Source organism: Mastigoproctus giganteus, chromosome 6 (genome assembly GCF_048544385.1).
Source record: "Mastigoproctus giganteus isolate SK-2022 chromosome 6, ASM4854438v1, whole genome shotgun sequence".
NCBI lineage: Eukaryota > Metazoa > Arthropoda > Arachnida > Uropygi > Thelyphonidae > Mastigoproctus > Mastigoproctus giganteus.
The window spans coordinates 157252048-157270388 of record NC_143580.1 but is presented as its reverse complement, the minus strand read 5'-3'; the positions used below and the strand labels follow the sequence as shown (position 1 = coordinate 157270388).

The 18341-nt window shown below is 39.8% G+C and overlaps 1 protein-coding gene across 1 annotated transcript in view; it reads left to right on the top strand.

The window, feature by feature from the left end:
• The window catches only part of Rab3-GAP (Rab3 GTPase activating protein), a 606356-nt gene that overhangs the window by 47448 nt on the left and 540567 nt on the right, over positions 1–18341 (top strand). The window contains exon 4 of the mRNA XM_090376553.1: positions 7824–7871. Coding sequence (XP_090232679.1) covers positions 7824–7871 — 48 coding nt within the window. The remainder of the gene's footprint in view (positions 1–7823; positions 7872–18341) is intronic.

Below are 18341 nucleotides of genomic sequence, written 5' to 3'. Positions count from 1 at the left end.
ACATTTCTGGGGGTTACTACCATAAAACAATAAAAACAATTTCCACTTGCGTTTCTGCTAGTGGAATCTGTTATAAACTGGTAGTAAACTCCATCTAATTGCATTTGCGATTATATCGATAGCTGGAATTGTGTTGGTTTTTACGTTATTATGGTGAAATGTGTTTCCCTTTCACTGATATAAAACACATAAATACATTTTCAGAATCTTCTTCGTTCCTATCGTGTTGCGTTCAGTTGGGGTGATTCTGCATTCGACTGCCATTTCTTGTAAACACAAAGGCGAATCGTGTATAAGCGAATTCGGTTCGTGTTATATAAGATAACGTTCCCCTATTTATAAATCGTGTATGATCGAATTCGTGTAATGCAAACACGTGTTATACGAGGACCGACTGTATTTTGCTGAATAAATGGAAATATATTCAAATGAGTAGCATCTTTATTCTTATTCAGATTGCATTTTACTGGCACATGACAGATTAGTACACAAGTATATTTCAGCTGCTATAGTGATAATTTTCTGCATAGTTTTGCCTGTCCCCTCCATCACAGTTCATGGATTTTTATTATATTTTATCCTCTTTCTTAGTAAAAAAGAGGTAATCTGGTTGTGAACTCTTCATGTCCATGAACACGTGTTAATCTAAATGTAGAGTAACACCCTGATGAAAGCCAATTTCCAATTGGCTTTCATCAGGGTGCTTCAACATGTGTAATTCATATATATGCTGCTCAGTAAGTTACCACAAAGCATAATGACTCATCATCATAGGAGCAGTAGTGTGTAGCACACGCTTTTTGATTAGACCGGGGTTCGAGCCCATGACCACCAAAAATTGGGGATGCGGAAAGGTCAGGGAATGACCACCGCATATCCCCTGAGCAATATGGCCTTAGTTGCTAATGCTCCTAAAAACCAAATAACAACATCATCATAGTTTCATCAATTGCAGGATCATGCTGTATGCGGTTTGTTGCCGTAACTTTGTGTAGACATTTACACTTTGACCTTTACATTTTGCACGTGAATGCTTCTTGTGTTGCTTGCACTAAGGAATGCTGCACTGAGTTTTGTACTTTCGCTGAAGTAAGTCTTCTGTCATTATTATTACAACCAAATGCTAGTAAGTTTGTATTACAAGCCTGAGCTTTTCCCCCCCTCGACGTGGGCACCTGTATGTGGTGAGGGGACCTCCCAGTGATGCTGCTGGACTTCAAGACTAGCGTCACTGGGATCCAACGCCCACAGCCCAGGTTCCAGGCTTACATCAATGGAATCCGTTGTGTTTGCTGTGCGCTGCGACCCGTGGAAATTCGGAAAGGGGGATTCTGGTGGTTGAGGGGCCCAGCTTCAATACACCACTTTGGCCCCTGCTTCGACAAGACGGGTGGTCCTGGAAGGCCCGGCTAGGATCAATCGGCTAGTAGGCTCGCCTGCGAGGGTCAACCGTGTCAATGCCACGCCCCTACCCTCATGGTCCGAGGGACAGGATTCAGGCTGGCGGCGGTGTGGGTATAGTGTCTGGGTAGCCCTGGCGTTTCACTCCCGAGCGCATTTATTGCATGCCGGGTAGTGGGCGTCCCTTTGGGCTCCGTGGTGGGTGGGGAGCCCGGGCACTGAACAATTTAAAAATCTTCATGAATCCTGATAAACATATTCCTTCAGGGGCCCCAACCCGGTCCCTATCTGAAAATACAGATTTAGAGGCAGATAGCATTATTGCTACAAAGAGGCAGCGAACTGAAACATCATCAGGGCCTGTCCCAAGATTTTTAATTATACACTCTACCACCGAAAAACCGATTGGCAAAATGTCACCCTTCTTCATACAGAAAGGGTTAGATGGGTTAGCAGGGTCACCCAAATCAGTTAAGAGGCTCCGTTCTGGAGACCTCTTAATTGAAACCAAAACTGACAGGCAGTCTGAGCAGCTACTCCGTGCAACATCAATCGGAGGAATACCCATAACAGTGACACCACACAGAACACTCAATTCATCGAGAGGTGTCATTTCAGAATGGGACCTTCTCGACGTAACCGAGGAGGAAATCTGCTTAGAATTGAAACCACAAGGAGTTACTGCCGTCAAGAGAATTACTGCGCGAAGGGATGGAAAAATTGTTAAAACCAGGAGCGTTATCCTGACTTTTAACTCTCCTAAACCTCCTGATGAGATTAAAGCTGGATACATCAACTGTTCAGTGCGTCCATACGTTCCAAACCCTTTACGGTGTTTTAAATGCCAGAAGTATGGACATTCTCAAATGGCCTGCCGTGGAGTCCTTGCATGCGCTCGTTGCGGTGCAAAGGACCATGAAACAACAGCATGTTCAGCCGCAAAACCCACCTGTATTAACTGTGAAGGCGAACACCCGGCCTATTCACGAGCATGCCAGAGGTGGAAAGAAGAAAAAGAAATTCAACGGCTGAAGGCAGAGCTAAATATATCATACCAGGAGGGAAGGAAATCGGTCAAACCCCTGAATATCAACAAACCTACCTACGCCCAGAAGGTAGCAGGGAGATGTTCCGTCAGAACTCAGACGGACATGACCATTCCTCCAAAGGAGTCTTTCACTCCCATCGCACGGTGTCTCTTAAGTTCTCAAAAACCTGCACAAAAGGACCAATCAGCTGCCACTCCTATATCGGTACCTCCTAATGCTCCACAAATAACAAACGAATTATGAAAGAAAAGAATAAGAAAGGGGAAGTCCCCCCTAGTACCCAAGAAAAGATGGATGTCGAGCAGAAGGAGGTACCCGAAGATTCAGTCTTGGAACTCTTTGCGGAGGAGGAAATGGACACGGGACAGCGTCCATTCTTCCCCAAAAAAGATAAATCCAAGACTGATAAAAGTAAGCCCTCAGCACCTCGGAAGCCGCCTGATTTAGCCAAAATAATGGCTAAATTCCTACAATGGAATTGTCGTGGATTCCGGCGAAATATTGATGACATCAAGGCCCTCCTGCAAAAGCACGAGTCAGTTTGCTTTTGCTTGCAGGAGACATATCTAAAGGCAAATGATGATCCCACCATGCACAACATCACAGTTTTTCGAAAGGATAGAATTGCGGATGGCTCTGTACATGGGGGAGTGGCTATCCTTGTGGGTAACCAGACCCTAGTGCAGCCCTTGCTAATTACAACCAGCATAGAGGCTGTTGCAATTCGCCTTTCAGTGGGATTTTTATTAACTGTGTGCTCCATTTATTTGCCACCTGGGACTGACATCTCCCAGGCAGACCTTGATGATCTTCTAACGCAGCTGCCTCCCCCTTTCTTACTTCTCGGGGATTTTAACGGACATAACACCCTGTGGGGTAGTGCTAACATCAACGGAAGGGGAAGAGTCATAGAGCTTATGCTCAATGACAATGATCTTTCCCTTCTAAATACTGGAACAAACACCTTCTTCTACATGCCTACCCGTACTTTTTCTGCCATTGATCTCTCTGTCTGCTCCCCTTCACTCACTTGGAAAGTGGAGGAGAATCCATACGGAAGTGATCACTTCCCTGTGATAACCTCGTTACGCAGCGGGAGACCATGTCTTCCCTTCAGGTTACCACGGTGGAAGATTGATCAGGCTGACTGGACTGCCTTCCAACATCAGGCAAATTTTGATCTTAGCACAGTCAGTCAAGAGCCTATCAATGATGCAGTTAAGTACATCACAGAAAATACTGTCCAAGCAGCTGCGAATGCTGTTCCAAAAACATCTGCCCGGTTTCCACCATTTCCTAAACCTTGGTGGTATTCACAATGCACAGCATTGTGAATACCACCAAGCGAAAAACAAAGCGTGGGGGATATTCCGCCGCTATCCTACCACGACCAACCTTATAGCCTTTAAACGTGCACGAGCCAAAGCACGATATATCCGCCGTCAGAGTCAAAAGGAATTGTGGATCCGTTTTACATCATCTATTAACCAGTCTACCAACTCTAAGGTAGTCTGGGATAAAATCCGGAAAATGAAGGGAAAATATACATCCCACCCTTCTTCAATCCCAGATTATAATGGATGCACTATTGCAGATCCAACTGCAATAGCCAATTCTCTTGGGGAAACATTCTCTAACATCTCTGCAACATTTTCGTATTCCCCAGAGTTCCTGGTCCTGAAATATAAAATCGAAAAACAGGCACTTAACTTTAAATGTAAGAGCATTTATCCCTACAACGGGGATTTCACTATTCAGGAACTGGAAAGAGCCCTCGCTCTTTCCAAAGCAAGTGCCGTTGGACCAGATGGCATCCATTATGAAATGATTAAACATCTTTCACCAAAATCTATGGATTGTCTGCTCCTTCTGTATAACAGAATCTTTACTGAAGGGCAGTTTCCGGACTCCTGGCGAAAGGCAATCGTTCTTGCCTTTCCTAAGCCAGGAAAGGATCCAAAAGTCACCACCAATTATCATCCTATTGCTCTGACTAGCTGTCTGTGCAAAATCCTGGAGAGAATGGTTAATTCTCGTTTAATATGGTATCTAGAAACAAATGACCTTCTCTCCAACATCCAGTGCGGCTTCCGAAGGAACCGGTCCACTTTGGACCATCTTATCAGATTGGAAGCATCCATTCGGGATGCTTTCCTAAAACGCGAACACTTGGTGTCGGTGTTCTTTGACATGGAAAAAGCGTATGACACAACTTGGAGATTTGGCATTTTAAAAGATTTACATAGCCTAGGCCTTAGAGGGCATCTCTCCTTTTTTATTCAAAACTTTTTAGCCAAACGATCGTTCCAAGTTCGTGTGGGATCCTCACTCTCTCGCTCCTTTAGCCAAGAGGAGGGAGTACCACAAGGATCAGTATTAAGTGTCACGCTTTTTGCCATCAAAATAAATTCCATCACAGAACAACTTCCTCCAACTGTAAACAGTGCCCTCTATGTTGATGACTTTAGCATTTTTTGCCAGTCATGCAACATGAGGGTTATTGAAAGACAACTGCAGAAAGCCATTGATAGTCTGAATTCTTGGGCACTTGCTAATGGCTTCAGGTTCTCACCGGAGAAGACCACTTGCGTACACTTTTGTCGCAAGCGTAATCTTCATCCTGAACCTGAATTAAGGCTCGGACAAAATGCTATTCCAGTAGCGGCGAACACAAAATTCTTGGGACTCATATTCGATAAAAAACTGACATTTTTGGATCATATTCGTCAACTCCGCACAAAGTGCACAAGAGGTCTTAATATGCTCCGCTCGCTCTCCTCTTTATCTTGGGGTGCAGACCGATGCACCCTTCTACGGCTTTACCGTGCACTTGTGCGATCCAGATTAGATTATGGGTCCCAAGTATATTCTTCAGCCAGATACAGTGCCCTTCGATGGCTGGACCCTGTCCATCATCAGGCTCTACGTATCGCTACTGGAGCATTTCGAACATCTCCTGTCCAGAGCTTATACGTCGAAGCAAACGAACCACCGTTATCGTTTCGATGTAAGCAGTTGTCTTTAAAGTACGCTTTAAAACTGAAATCCCTGCCAGACCATCCTACGTGGCCCTTCGTTTTTGAGCCACGATGGGAAAACTTGTACAATACCTGTAAGACTGCCAATCGTCCTTTTGGTATTTGTCTCCAAGAGCTACTCAATGAACTTAATATCAAGGTAGACAAGGTTGCCCAAACATCAAAGCAACCCTTTCCACCCTGGCATGCTCGTGTCCCGGCATGCGACTTGTCGCTTAGAAACTGGGGAAAGTCGGACACTCCATCATGTGTCTACCTGCAGCTTCATTCAGCACACCGAACTGAACATTCCGACTTCGCGCCAGTCTACACAGACGGTTCGAAGTCAGAATCATATGTGGGATCTGCTGCTGTCTTTACAGACAGCACTATATCAGAGCAGATTCCCTATGAATGCAGCATATTTACTGCAGAGCTGCACGCTGTACAGTTAGCCTTGGATCATATTAGTAAATGCCAATACCAACGGTTCATTTTATATTCCGACTCTCTTAGCATGTTACAGGCTTTAATATCTGTGGGATATAATCCTCATCCAGTTCTGTCTAGCATTCAGCAGAAGATTCACGTTCTCCATGAACGCGAATATGACATCCGCTTCTGCTGGATTCCCAGCCACATTGGGATTAGGGGAAATGATTTGGCTGACGCCGCAGCCAAATCAGCAATTCCCAATAATAACCGTTGCCTGTTAGTCCCCTATACAGACTACAGGCAAATAATACATCAAAAGATACATTCCCAATGGCAGGATTCGTGTAATAGACAGACTGCGAATAAATTATATCATATAAAGCCTGTAATTGAACCGTGGCAGTCCAGTCTGCGCAGCAATCATAAGGAGGAAGTTGTTCTAGCTCGCCTCTGAATAGGACACAGTCATCTTACACATTCTTTTCTGCTGAGGGCAGATGACTGTCCTATGTGCAAGAACTGTGGCACCATTTTATCTATTCATCACATTTTAATTGAATGTCCAGATTTTAGCAATATCCGTTTTACTGCTTTTAACCATCTGACTGAGCCATATACACTCAGTCAGATTTTATCTGACAATGTCAATGTGTCTGCTGTTTTTAACTTTTTAAAATCAATAAATATTTTTACTCGTATATAAAATTTTTACATTTTTCTTTTATATATTTGCTATACCTTTTGACATAGTGACCTAACTAATTAGGTCACTGAAAGTTTAAAATTTTTTACAAATGACCTGGTCTTGGTGCATTATAGCCTTAGTAGCTAATGCGCCAATAAAACCAAAACCCAAACCCAAACCCCCTGAGCTTTTCCCATATAGCATTTAGTACAAAGAGGAAATCTTAAGAATTTAAAGCTTAGAAATGTAGTAACTATTAGTATTTATTCTAATTATATGGCTTTGCTATTACAGCTCATGCTGCTTATTTTGACATGGATAATGTTATCATTCGTTTAATGTTATCAGTTTTATGAAGTCCTGATGTCTGTTTGTTATTTGGTTTTTAGGAGCATTAGCAACTAAGGCCATATTGCTCTGGGGTATGCGGTGGTCATTCCCTGACCTTTCTGCATCCTACGTATTTGGTGGTGACGGGCTCAAACCCTGGTCTAATCGAGAAGTGTGTGCTACGCACTGCTGCTCCTTCCCACCTGGCTACGGAGGCGCCATACACGAAGTCCTGATCAGATGTATACTAAGACATAGAAAAAACAATGTTTATTTACATGGTTTACACATGTGTAGCGGAGGTGATTACGTAACATCCTGAATTTTTCTTTAACTCTGACACACAGCATGGCTAGTTACTGCTGTTGCCTCATACAATTCATATGGTTGTCGGTATCATTACTCTATCTGTATGCCTGACGGTCTAACTGTTTTACAGTAGAGCATTAACCCTTTTATAAATCTTCATTTTAATATATCCTTTTTGTTTTTAATGGTTTGTTTGAATTTCCAGCAGTATCATGACAGTTCCATTTTTATTGACAACTTTCTCAAAGTAATAGTGGATGGTCAAATTAAATTATTTTATATTGTGTGATTTTAATTTTTTCTTTCTGTCCACTTCCACCACCTTTTTTATGTACACATTTCCAGTCTACATCAATAAACAACGTTGAACAGCTGCATTCTTGTTTCTTTGGTTATTTTGTTATTAATTAAGCGGTGTCCCAAATGATTGCAATAAAGGTCATCATTCTATATAAGACTAGACAGATTTAAAGATTAAGGATTTTAAATTTTATATATTATCAAATTACTTTTTGTCTGCTTAATATTGCATATTTTATTTAAATAAACAAATAATTAGAAGATTTAATTAAAATTTTTTTTTTTTTTTTTAAACAGAGAGGAAGTGACAAGTGTTTTATGTCTACCAATGTCCTGCCAGAAAAGGTGAATTTTCTGTAAAGCATTTATTACAAGGTATAGTCAATATATGAGTTCAAGGACTGATGATTTATTTCAGTAATGAAATGGAGTATTGCTTGTGAATGGAAACATCTTTTTAAATAACTTTGGCATAAATTTCAGTAAAACACATCTACATAAGTTTTATTGAAATTTATGTACCTAATATGGGTTATTACTGAATCAATTGAGGAAGTAATCATTTTAAACTTTGTAAGGATTGTTTAATAACATACACCATATTTTGACACTGGGATGACAACGACTCTTAAGAGTTATAGCTTTACTTTTCTGACTGCTTTCTGACATTTCCATTATTTACATATAAACTTCCTACAAACACTGTATTGTTAAATAAACTGGATAGAGTCAGTACCAACAACAACAAATGTTGTGCTATTATACTTTTAAGTCTAGAATTATTAGTACTCTCTCCTCCATTCATTAGACATTCATTTTATTTAATAATATAATGTTTATGAGATTTTATACGAAGGGTGACTGAGAAGTTCTGAATATAACCAAAAATATGTCATGTGTATAATGCTTTGGCTTTTATATATTTAATCACAGTGTGAATGTTGTACAGTAATGCAAATTTGACAGTTTGTATTATTTTTGCATTATTTGCTGTCAAAGAAGTTCTTAGAGATGGGGCTAGCAGAAGTCTTTCTATGTTATTATGATTTTATAATAACAGAAAATAAGGTGGAAGAGAAATTGTTGCAGCTAAAAGTGAACAATGCACCTAGAACTGATGGAATCTATTCAATTTTATTAAGAGGCTGTGCAAGAGGTAATTAAAACCTCTAGCCATCATAATCTCATTTTTGCCATAATGAGATCATCCTTAGACTCAGAAGAGGTATTTATGAATTGGAAATGTGCAGATATATCTTCTATTCATGAGGGTGAGTGTATAATTATAGGCCTGTGAGTTTAACCTCAGAAAAAACAATGGAATCAATAGATAAAGAAGTAGTGCAAGATCATAATCGAAGCAGTGCCTTAAAGCAATCCAGCATGGATTTGTTAAAGCAAAATCATTCCACACCAATCTGATTAGCTACTATGAAGTTGTTACAAAGAACTGGAAGCAAAGAGTAAGTTTGAGACCATATACTTAGATTTCAGTGAAGCCTTTGCTACTGTACCATATGTATAAATGGAGCAAGTCATTATGGAAAAAGGGATGATTAAGTGGTAGTAGACAAAGTGGTTATAAATGGCCACAGCTTTTCACAGACTGATGTGGTGAGTGTGGTTGTAGAGGGGTTGATGTTAGGCCTTACTTTTTAATATTTATAAATGATATTGATTACAGATATTTCAAGTTTGCTGATGATAATAAGGTAGGTACAGTGATTAAATGAGAATAATCAGGGTATGCTACTTAAAGGTCTAGTTAAAACTCAGTTGCCATTTTATGGTCCACCAGAAAATGGACATTGAATTTTAACAGTGATAAATGCAAGGTACTGCATTTGGGTAGCAGTAATCCCAAAATAATTTACCATTTGGGTGGTAACAAACTCAGATTAGTGGACTGGATAAAAGACGTAGGGGTAATTTTACAGTGACATGAAATTCTTTTTGCATTTCAAGAAAGCTGCTACAACAGCCCATTCTGTCAGTGATATACACCAAATACGGAGGATGCGGAAAGGTCAGGGAATGACCACCGCATATACCCGGAGCAATATGGCCTTAGTTGCTAATGCTCCTAAAAACCAAATAACAACAACAACAACAACAGTGATATACAGGAATTTTGCCAGCAGGGAAAAAGAGTTGGTTATTCCATCACAATGGAATAATCAATCCATTGTTCCATTTTGATGGAACATCAACCATGATTATTCCATTGTGATGGAATCAAAAGATTCTATCACAAAGGAATAATCAATCTCAGAAGGAAAAGGTTAGGCCAGATTGGAAATACTGCATACAGGTTTAGCCTCATTTTAGGAAGGATATAGATCTGTTAAAAAGGATGCAGCGAAGAAGAAGAACAAGATTGATTTGGAACACAAAAGGATATTCTTAACAAGAAATATGAGTTCTGTAAATTGCAGTCTCTAGGCAGCTTCATAGCAACCTAATTGAATTGTACAAGGCTTTAAAAGGGATAAGTAAACTAAATTCTGATGGTATTACCCTCTCTGAGATAAAACACATGTGGGACATAAATTAAAAAGGATGTTTGTAGAATGGATGTGCAGAAATTCACATTCAGCTAAAGGGTAATCAATTGTTGTAATAAACTTCCACCCAATGTTTTGGAAGTGGTTAGTTTGGACAAATAATTGAAAGTAATAGGGAAATGAAATATTTTTGTATTTTTTGGTTAGCTGATGCTGGGTAAGCTTTGCTTCCTTGCATCATGGCACTAATGCTTGGGACCATGGCACATAGGACCATGATGTTACCTGCTGTGGCAGCTGGCCTGCACAAGGTGTGGCTATTAAATAATGAGACTTGTAATAAAATAAATATAATGAAATATTTCATACCTTACAAGTTATCCTCTTCAAAATAATTTCCTTGGGCTTTCACACACTGGGCACCTCCGTAGCCAGGTGGGAAGGAGTAGCAGTGCGTAGCACATGCTTCTTGATTAGACCGGGGTTCGAGCCCGTCACCACCAAATACGGAGGAAGCGGAAAGGTCAGGGAATGACCACCGCATATCCCGGAGCAATATGGCCTTAGTTGCTAATGCTCCTAAAAAAAAAAAAAAACCAAATAACTAACTAACTTTCACACACACACACTTCGAAATGTTCCAAGCACAGAAACTAACTTACAGAAGATGATTTCCTTTCTGAAGTCATCTTCTATAAGCCCTTTTAAAACTTCAGTTGTTTTTGACGTGTAAACATCTTTGGTGGTGCGTACTAAATTTCAGACAGTAGTAAAATCAATTTGTCACGATTTTGCGATGCGGAAATGATGTCATTTGACTCCATTTCATAACAAAGAAAAACGGAGTCTGGAGAGGAGATTGCACGAAGGATCATGGGAGGTGATCTTGGATGTGCTCAGAGCTGGCATAAACCAGCTTGCAGAAAACCATTTATGATTTGGGGCCACATACCTAAACCACATACCAAGCTTAGCCTAAAGCCATATACCACGTAGGTGGCTTTAGGCTAACCGTTGCCACCCATGACAAAAACTTTTTTGGTAACAGGAGAAATGGATATCTTGAAAAATTTAAAGTAAAGTAAAGCATTTAAAGGAAAGGATCATGGGAAGTGATCTTGGATGTGCTCAGAGCTGGCATGAACCAGCTGGTTGTGGAAAAAATGTGGGAAAGGCAAAAAGAAAGGAGTTGAGAAAGGAGATCATGCAAAGGATCATGGGAGATGATCGTGGATGTGCTCAGAGCTGGCATAAACCAGCTGGTTGCATAAAAACGTTTATGATTCGGAGCATACCACTTAGGTGGCTTTTGCACTAACCATTGCCACCCATGGCAGAAACTTTTTGGTAACCAGAGAAATGGATATCTTGAGGGCAATCTTGGATGTGCTCAGAGCTGGCATAAACCAACTCTGAGCACATCCAAGATCATTACATTACATGCGCTTCAGCCTTACTATTTGAAGCATGTTTAATGTAGGCATCGTAGTACCCGTCCGTATTCCTGAAGCAGTTGTATATTTCCTTCAAGAGGCGAATTATAAACATTTTTCTGCAACCAGCTGGGCCGGTCAAGAATATTTGAATCGGTTCGGAATTGGGAGATAACAAATTACATGTATGAGTAGAATATTTTGCACGCCATTGGTTGTTTTCATTAAGTTGTAGAAGGCCTTGTTAGTCATCAAGTTTTCACATTTCTTCGCAATTGCTCTGAGTCGATTGTGGTGAGCTTTATATCCTCATTCATCTTGCTGTTTGGATGATTGTAAAAGTTTAAAAAGGGGGGCTTGTCACAGTTGTGTTACAAGGCTATACAGGTCATTACCACATGCTTCATTGGGGTCAATGTCATTGTTGTCTTTGTACGTTGTCTTACATATTTTAATTGTTTTGCGAATGTCCAAGTCCAATTCATACAATTTATGATCTAGTATGAGCTCTTCATTGTCGTCGTAGATCTTGACATATTTCATCCCTGACAGTATCTCTGTTTCCTCATTGTGAAATGGAATGTGCAGCATTACCATCTCGCGCTTGTACTCATTGAGATCCTGAGCCCAGTCATAGTTTCGATAGCGTATTATGGGTGGATAATGTGTAATTTGTGACAAAGCATGGCAGAGTAACATGATCCAACATGATAGTATGATTGTAACAATACAAATACTTGTCTTGTTGGAATCATACTATTCAACAAATGGCTACAATCAGATGGGTAATTAGGCTATTGGCCTAACCTCTTCCAAAAGTTGATTTGGTAGAGTGAGCAGCGGATGTGTGTATCCTATTTATCACTAACATTGATTTGGTAGAGTAAGTAGCCGGCATGAGCATAAATTACATCATTCATGATTTCGATTCTAGGTGTTCAAAATTTAGTGGGTGTTGTCAAAGATGGTTACACATAAAACATCTTTCATGCATACAGGGTAAACACAATTTTTTTTCTGAATGTCTTTAATGGACTGAAAATGGGTTTCCTTAATTACACTTTTCAGTTTAGGGAGGAGAGAAAGGTAACAAGGAGCTAGGTCTGGCAAGAAGGCTGCATGCATACACGCACGCACGCACGTACGCACGCACACAGGGATTTGTTTTTTGGCAAACAGAACAGAAATCATGTTATGTGCTTGAACATTGTCTTGATGGAGTATTCAACCATCCTTTCACAAATCAGGTCTCTTCCTTTGAATTTTTCATTCAGCCGTGTCAGAACTTCAATGTAATATGTATCATTGTTGTTGTTGGGACATATTCAGCCATAATTCTTTTAATATCGAAGAAAACAAGAAGCATGGTTTTCATTTTGATTTTGACAGTTTTGCTTTTTATGGTTTGGAGGGATTGTTTTGTCTTCCATTGCATTAGCATTTGTAGAGGCATACGATGCAAGAAACCAAGCTTATGCAGCATTAACCAAAAAAAAAAAAAAACTCTCCCATTTCAGCCCTCTGTTCATTCTAATTACCTGTCCAGCTCAGTCTTAAATTTATTTAGGCTATCAACTTCCACAACAAAAGATGGAAGTCTGCTCCACCAATCAACTACCCTCTGGCTAAAGGCAAACTTCTGCACATCTATCCTACAACTGTCTTTCCTCAATTTGAATTTATGCCCTCTCAGGTGATTATTCTGAACAAGAGGAAGAATCCCATTAGCATTGAGCATGCTCAAACCATTCAAGGCTTTATACACCTCAATCAGATCACCTCGCAGGTGCCTAGTCTCCAGACACTAATTTGCAAAACTTAAGCCTTTCTTCGTAAGAGCAATCCTTGGTTCCATTCACTAATCTTGTTGCCCTTCTCTGTACTCGTTCCAACAGCTCTACATTATTCTTAAAATGAGGCCTCCAGACCTCTATACATACTCAAGGTATGTCCTGACCATTGCCTTATACAAGGGGATAATCACCTCCTTATCCCCGCTAGAAAAATTCCTCTATATCATTGACAAGATACCATGTCTTGTCAATGAAATACAGGAATCTTGCTACTCTTGCAGATGGTCTGTACTGCTCAGAAAACTTCATATCTGCCTGCACAATTACCCCCAGGTCCTTTTCATTCTCTACCACTGTCAGTGTAATACCACAGAGTTGATACATTACTATGGAGTTACTGCTTCCCATTTGTAGTACTTTACATTTGTCAAGGTTAAACTTCATTTGCCACCTCTAAGCCCATCTGCTCAACTTTTTTAGATCCTGTTGCAGCAGCGTACTGTCATTAGTGTCCTTACCAACCCTGCCAACCTTCGTATCGACTGAAAACTTGGACATTAAGCCTGATATACCATCATCAATATTATTTATAAATACAGAAAACAACAATGGTCCTAACACCGAACCCTGAGGGACTCCACTAATAACATTAGTCCACGAAGAGCAGTGTCCATTGATTACCACTCTGTCTTCTCCCACTCAACCATCCCTTTATCCATAGCAGAAATTTGCCTCCAGTGCCACACTATTCTAATTTGTGTAGCAGTCTTCCATGTGCAACAGTATCAAATGCCTTTCTAAGATCCAAATATATGATCTTAAAGTTATTCCCTGCATCCAGTTCCTTTGTGACCACATCATAGTATGCAGTCAAATTGGTTAGACAAGACTTCCCCTTAACAAAACCATGCTGTGTCAGAGCTATAACTGAAGTCTTGTGTAGATGATCGTGCGGTGCTTCTTTAACCAGTGCCTCCATTAATTTCTCTAGAATGGAAGTTAAACTAACAGGTCTATAATTACTTGTGTCGCCCTTTGATCCTCCTTTGTGAATTGGGGTCACATTTGCACATCTCCAGTCCATGGGTACCTCCCCTGAGTCCAAGGAAGTTCTCATAATTATTGCATAGACTGTCTTTTAGTTTCTGGGTTGTACTGCAACAGCCAATTTTCATCTCAAGTAATTACAGTACTAAGAAAGTCTGGATCTTCAACTTTTTTTTAAAATGTCTGCACAAACTTGGAGTCTTCTTATTCTTTGATCTTCATTAAAAATTTTGACGTCTAGGGAAAGGTTCAATTCAAGTACTGTGTGGTGGCACTTGATGTGTAGTGGGTGTGTCTGTAGGCTAATTATTTAATAGATACACCTTGTATGATTAGTTCAAGCAATTTTTTATAATTTTCAGTCATTCATTTCAGAGCCATTGTTCAAGGTAATATCAAGGTGTTGTTCAAGGTATTATCATTATGTTAAGTGATGGAAAAAAGAGCATTACATTTTGTTTCAAGTTATAAACATTTTGTTTCAGAACTGCAACTCAAACCTACAGATTGGTAAAGCACATGTTATGGGAATGGTCCCGTAACTTTATTTCATGTTTTTTTTACTTAAGTTTTTTACAATATTGAGATTGCTCTGAGGAACTGGAAGATGAGTGCTGTGGACATTCAGTAATGCTTTAAATTGTAGAAATAGTTGAAAAATTTCATACACTAAACATAAAATTGATGAATGACTCTGAATAATGACAGGAAATTTGCATTAACAGGAAAACAATTCATGCAACTTTGACAGAAGATTTGGTCAGACAAAAAAATTCTATTGACTGTTTTGCACTCTAACTTCTGAACAAAAGCTCTTCAGACTTGAAGAATGCAAAAAGTTCATTCAAGCTGTTGTTGATAAATTTTTCCTTGCCTGATTCAATTGTAACAGATTATGGAGCATGGAATTTCAAATATGATCTACAACCCCCCCCCCCCCCTCAGGGGCTCACATCTGGTATGGGCTTGGCACACCCAGGGTCCTGAGCTGGATATCATTCTTCTCTTTCTTGGTGATTCCTTTCTACTTCTCTCTCTGTCTCTCTCTCTCTCTCTCTCTTTCTCTCTCAGGGTAACTTGGGAATTATTATTTTTGGCTCGTGCAGCATAAGCCTCAGTCTTCCTTGCACCATATGGCTAATAATAATAATACAGTTGACCCTTGAACAATGTGGGGGTTAGGGGTGCCATCACCCCCCCCCTTGCAGTCGAAAATCTGCGTATAACTTTTGACTCTTCAAAAACTTAACTACTAATAGCCTACTATTGACCGGAAGCCTTACCGATAACATAAACAGTCGATTAGCACATATTTTGTATGTTATATGTACTGTATTATTTATAATAAAATAAGCTAGAGAAAAGAAAATGTGATTAAGAAAATCATAAGGAAGAGAAAATACATTTACTGTACTGTATTTATCAATACTGTAAGTTTACGTCATCTGTTTACAAGATGAGTTGTCTGTCAGTACCTACATCAGTATTTGCACTACTTATTTTGTACTACTTTTTGGACTACTTATTAATCTTGCAAAATCAGCCCAAATTGTCTTTTCTTTGAAGCATGAACCCACTGAAGTCCAAGCTTCTCTAGATGGCATTCTCCTTCCAGTGGTAAATACACATATGGACTTGGGAGTTGTTTTCGATTGCAAACTGACCTTCAAGCCCCACATTGACAAGCTCATAACAAAATTCTGCAAAATGCGGTGGATTACCAAACAACAACTACTTCACGTTAAGGATCTGGATGTGACTCGGCGGTACGTATACACCTCTGTATCCTCCGTTGTGTTATATGCCTCAGAAATATGGGCATCTGCAGCCCCACGAATATCAAGCTTGTGTACTCCTCCGAATACTGGCTCCTTCGTTGGATCACACATAAACATCATCGTCCACATTGCAAAGAACGGCGCCTCCGTAGCCAGATGGGAAGGAGCAGCAGTGCGTAGCATACGCTTCTTGATTAGACCGTGGTTTGAGCCCGTCACCACCAAATACGGAGGATGCGGAAAGGTCAGGGAATGACCACCGCATATTCCCGGAGCAATATGGCCTTAGTTGCTAATGCTCCTAAAAAACCAAACAACAACCACCACCAGCAAAGAACAACTGCGATGGCAACCGCACTGAACTTTGCCCGACTGCCAAACCTTATAATGGAATGATGCCTCACGCTAACTGCCAAAATGACCACTGCAATAATCTCGGAGCCAAACATATGGGAACTGTGCAGCTGGAGAATCCCTCAACCCGGACGGAGGTCAGCTCCAACACTTATAACCAACCACAATAGACTAGCCCTTATGACCAAAATGTCATCTGCAAATCGTAAATGGTTTAGGTACTCTCCATTCACATTGACTCCTTTCTGCGACCAGTCTAATCTTCTGAAAGCTTCCTTAAGGGCAGCAGTAAACAACGTCGGAGATATTGTCTCCTTGTCGAACTCCTTTCTCGATTTTAAATTTGCTACTGTCTTTGTCTAGTCTAATAAAGGAGGTAGCACTCTCATATATTTTCTTCAAAATCATAATATATATGGGGTATCAATGCCTTGTCTTTCCAGTGCCCGAAACATTGCCTTATGCTGTATGGAGTCAAATGCCCTTTCATAATCCACAAATACCAGGCATAATGGTGGTTGGTGTTTTATATTCATTTGCTTTCTCCATTAGCTGTGATATTACGTGAAGGTGATCCATAGTTGAGAATCCTGTCCTAAAACCAGCTTGCTCTTTTGGTTGATTCTTATCAAGTATTCTTTCTATCTGTGTTAGTAATGACCTTTGTGACTTGGGATAACAAGCTAATTGGTCTATAATTTCCAATTTCTGATTTATCTCCTTTCTTATGCAGCAAAACTATGATTGCATTATTCAACTCCTTAGGTATCACACTTTTTCTAATGCATTTTATGGAGTCTTGCCAGTTTTTTTGTCATGTCTCTTCTTATCAATTTTAACAACTCTACAGTAACTTCATTTCCCCCTGGGTGTTCTGATTCTTCGTTTTCTTCAACGCTTCAAGGATATCGGGTATATCATATATGTTACTAATTTGCGATCCATCTTCCCCACTGCTGGCATCATTCCCTCGCTTCTTGTATAATTCTCTATAGTAGTCTTCTGCTATTTGAAGTATGCCTTCTCTGCCATATATAAATAAGTACGCCATCACTATTCTTCAGTTTCAGTATAATTTGTCTTTCTCTATTACTGTTCATGGCTGCTGATTTAAGTCCTTTTTTTTCCCCCTTAATGCTTGTTCTACTTTTCTTGTGATAAATCTTATGTCCTCTCTGAGTCTCTTTCTAATGGTTTTGCATAACTCAGTATACTCAGTTTTCTCCTTGTCGGTGTTTATTTCTCGTGTTTGGTTCATCATGACAAATGTTTCTTAACTAATTTTTTCTTCTTTGGATTTCTTTTTACCTATAGGTTTCTTGGGCTTTATCACTTTCAGTTAGTTGTAATATTCCTCGTCAATATCTTGGTCGTGAGCCATCTGCAGAAGCTCAAACTTGTTCTTAAGTTCCAGTACATACTGCTTTTTCTCTTCTGTTATCTCAAAGACCTTCGTATTATTTACTCAAGTCAGTTTTTTCCTTTCTTTTCTTACATCTATATCATGTGTGCATCTTACCATTCTGTGATCATTTCCAACATTTACCTTGTTCAGGACAGTAATATCATGCACAGTATATTTTCTGTTAGTGAGGATGAAGTTGATTTCATTATTTGTTAATCCATTTGGGCTCTTCCTGTTCATCCTTTTCTTAAAAAAAGTGTTCATTACTGACAATCCTCGAGATTCTGCAAATTTCACAACTCTTTCACCTCTTTCATTTCTTTCACCAATTCCAAAATTTCCTATAGTTCCCCTTTCTGCACTGTTTTGTCTCTTTCCAGCCTTAGCATTGAAGTCTTCCATAATGATAATGTAGTGAGTTTTCTGCTCATCTAGAAGTCTCTCAATTTTGTGTACATTTCTTAACCTCTTCATCATCATGGCTCGATGTTGGTGCATTAA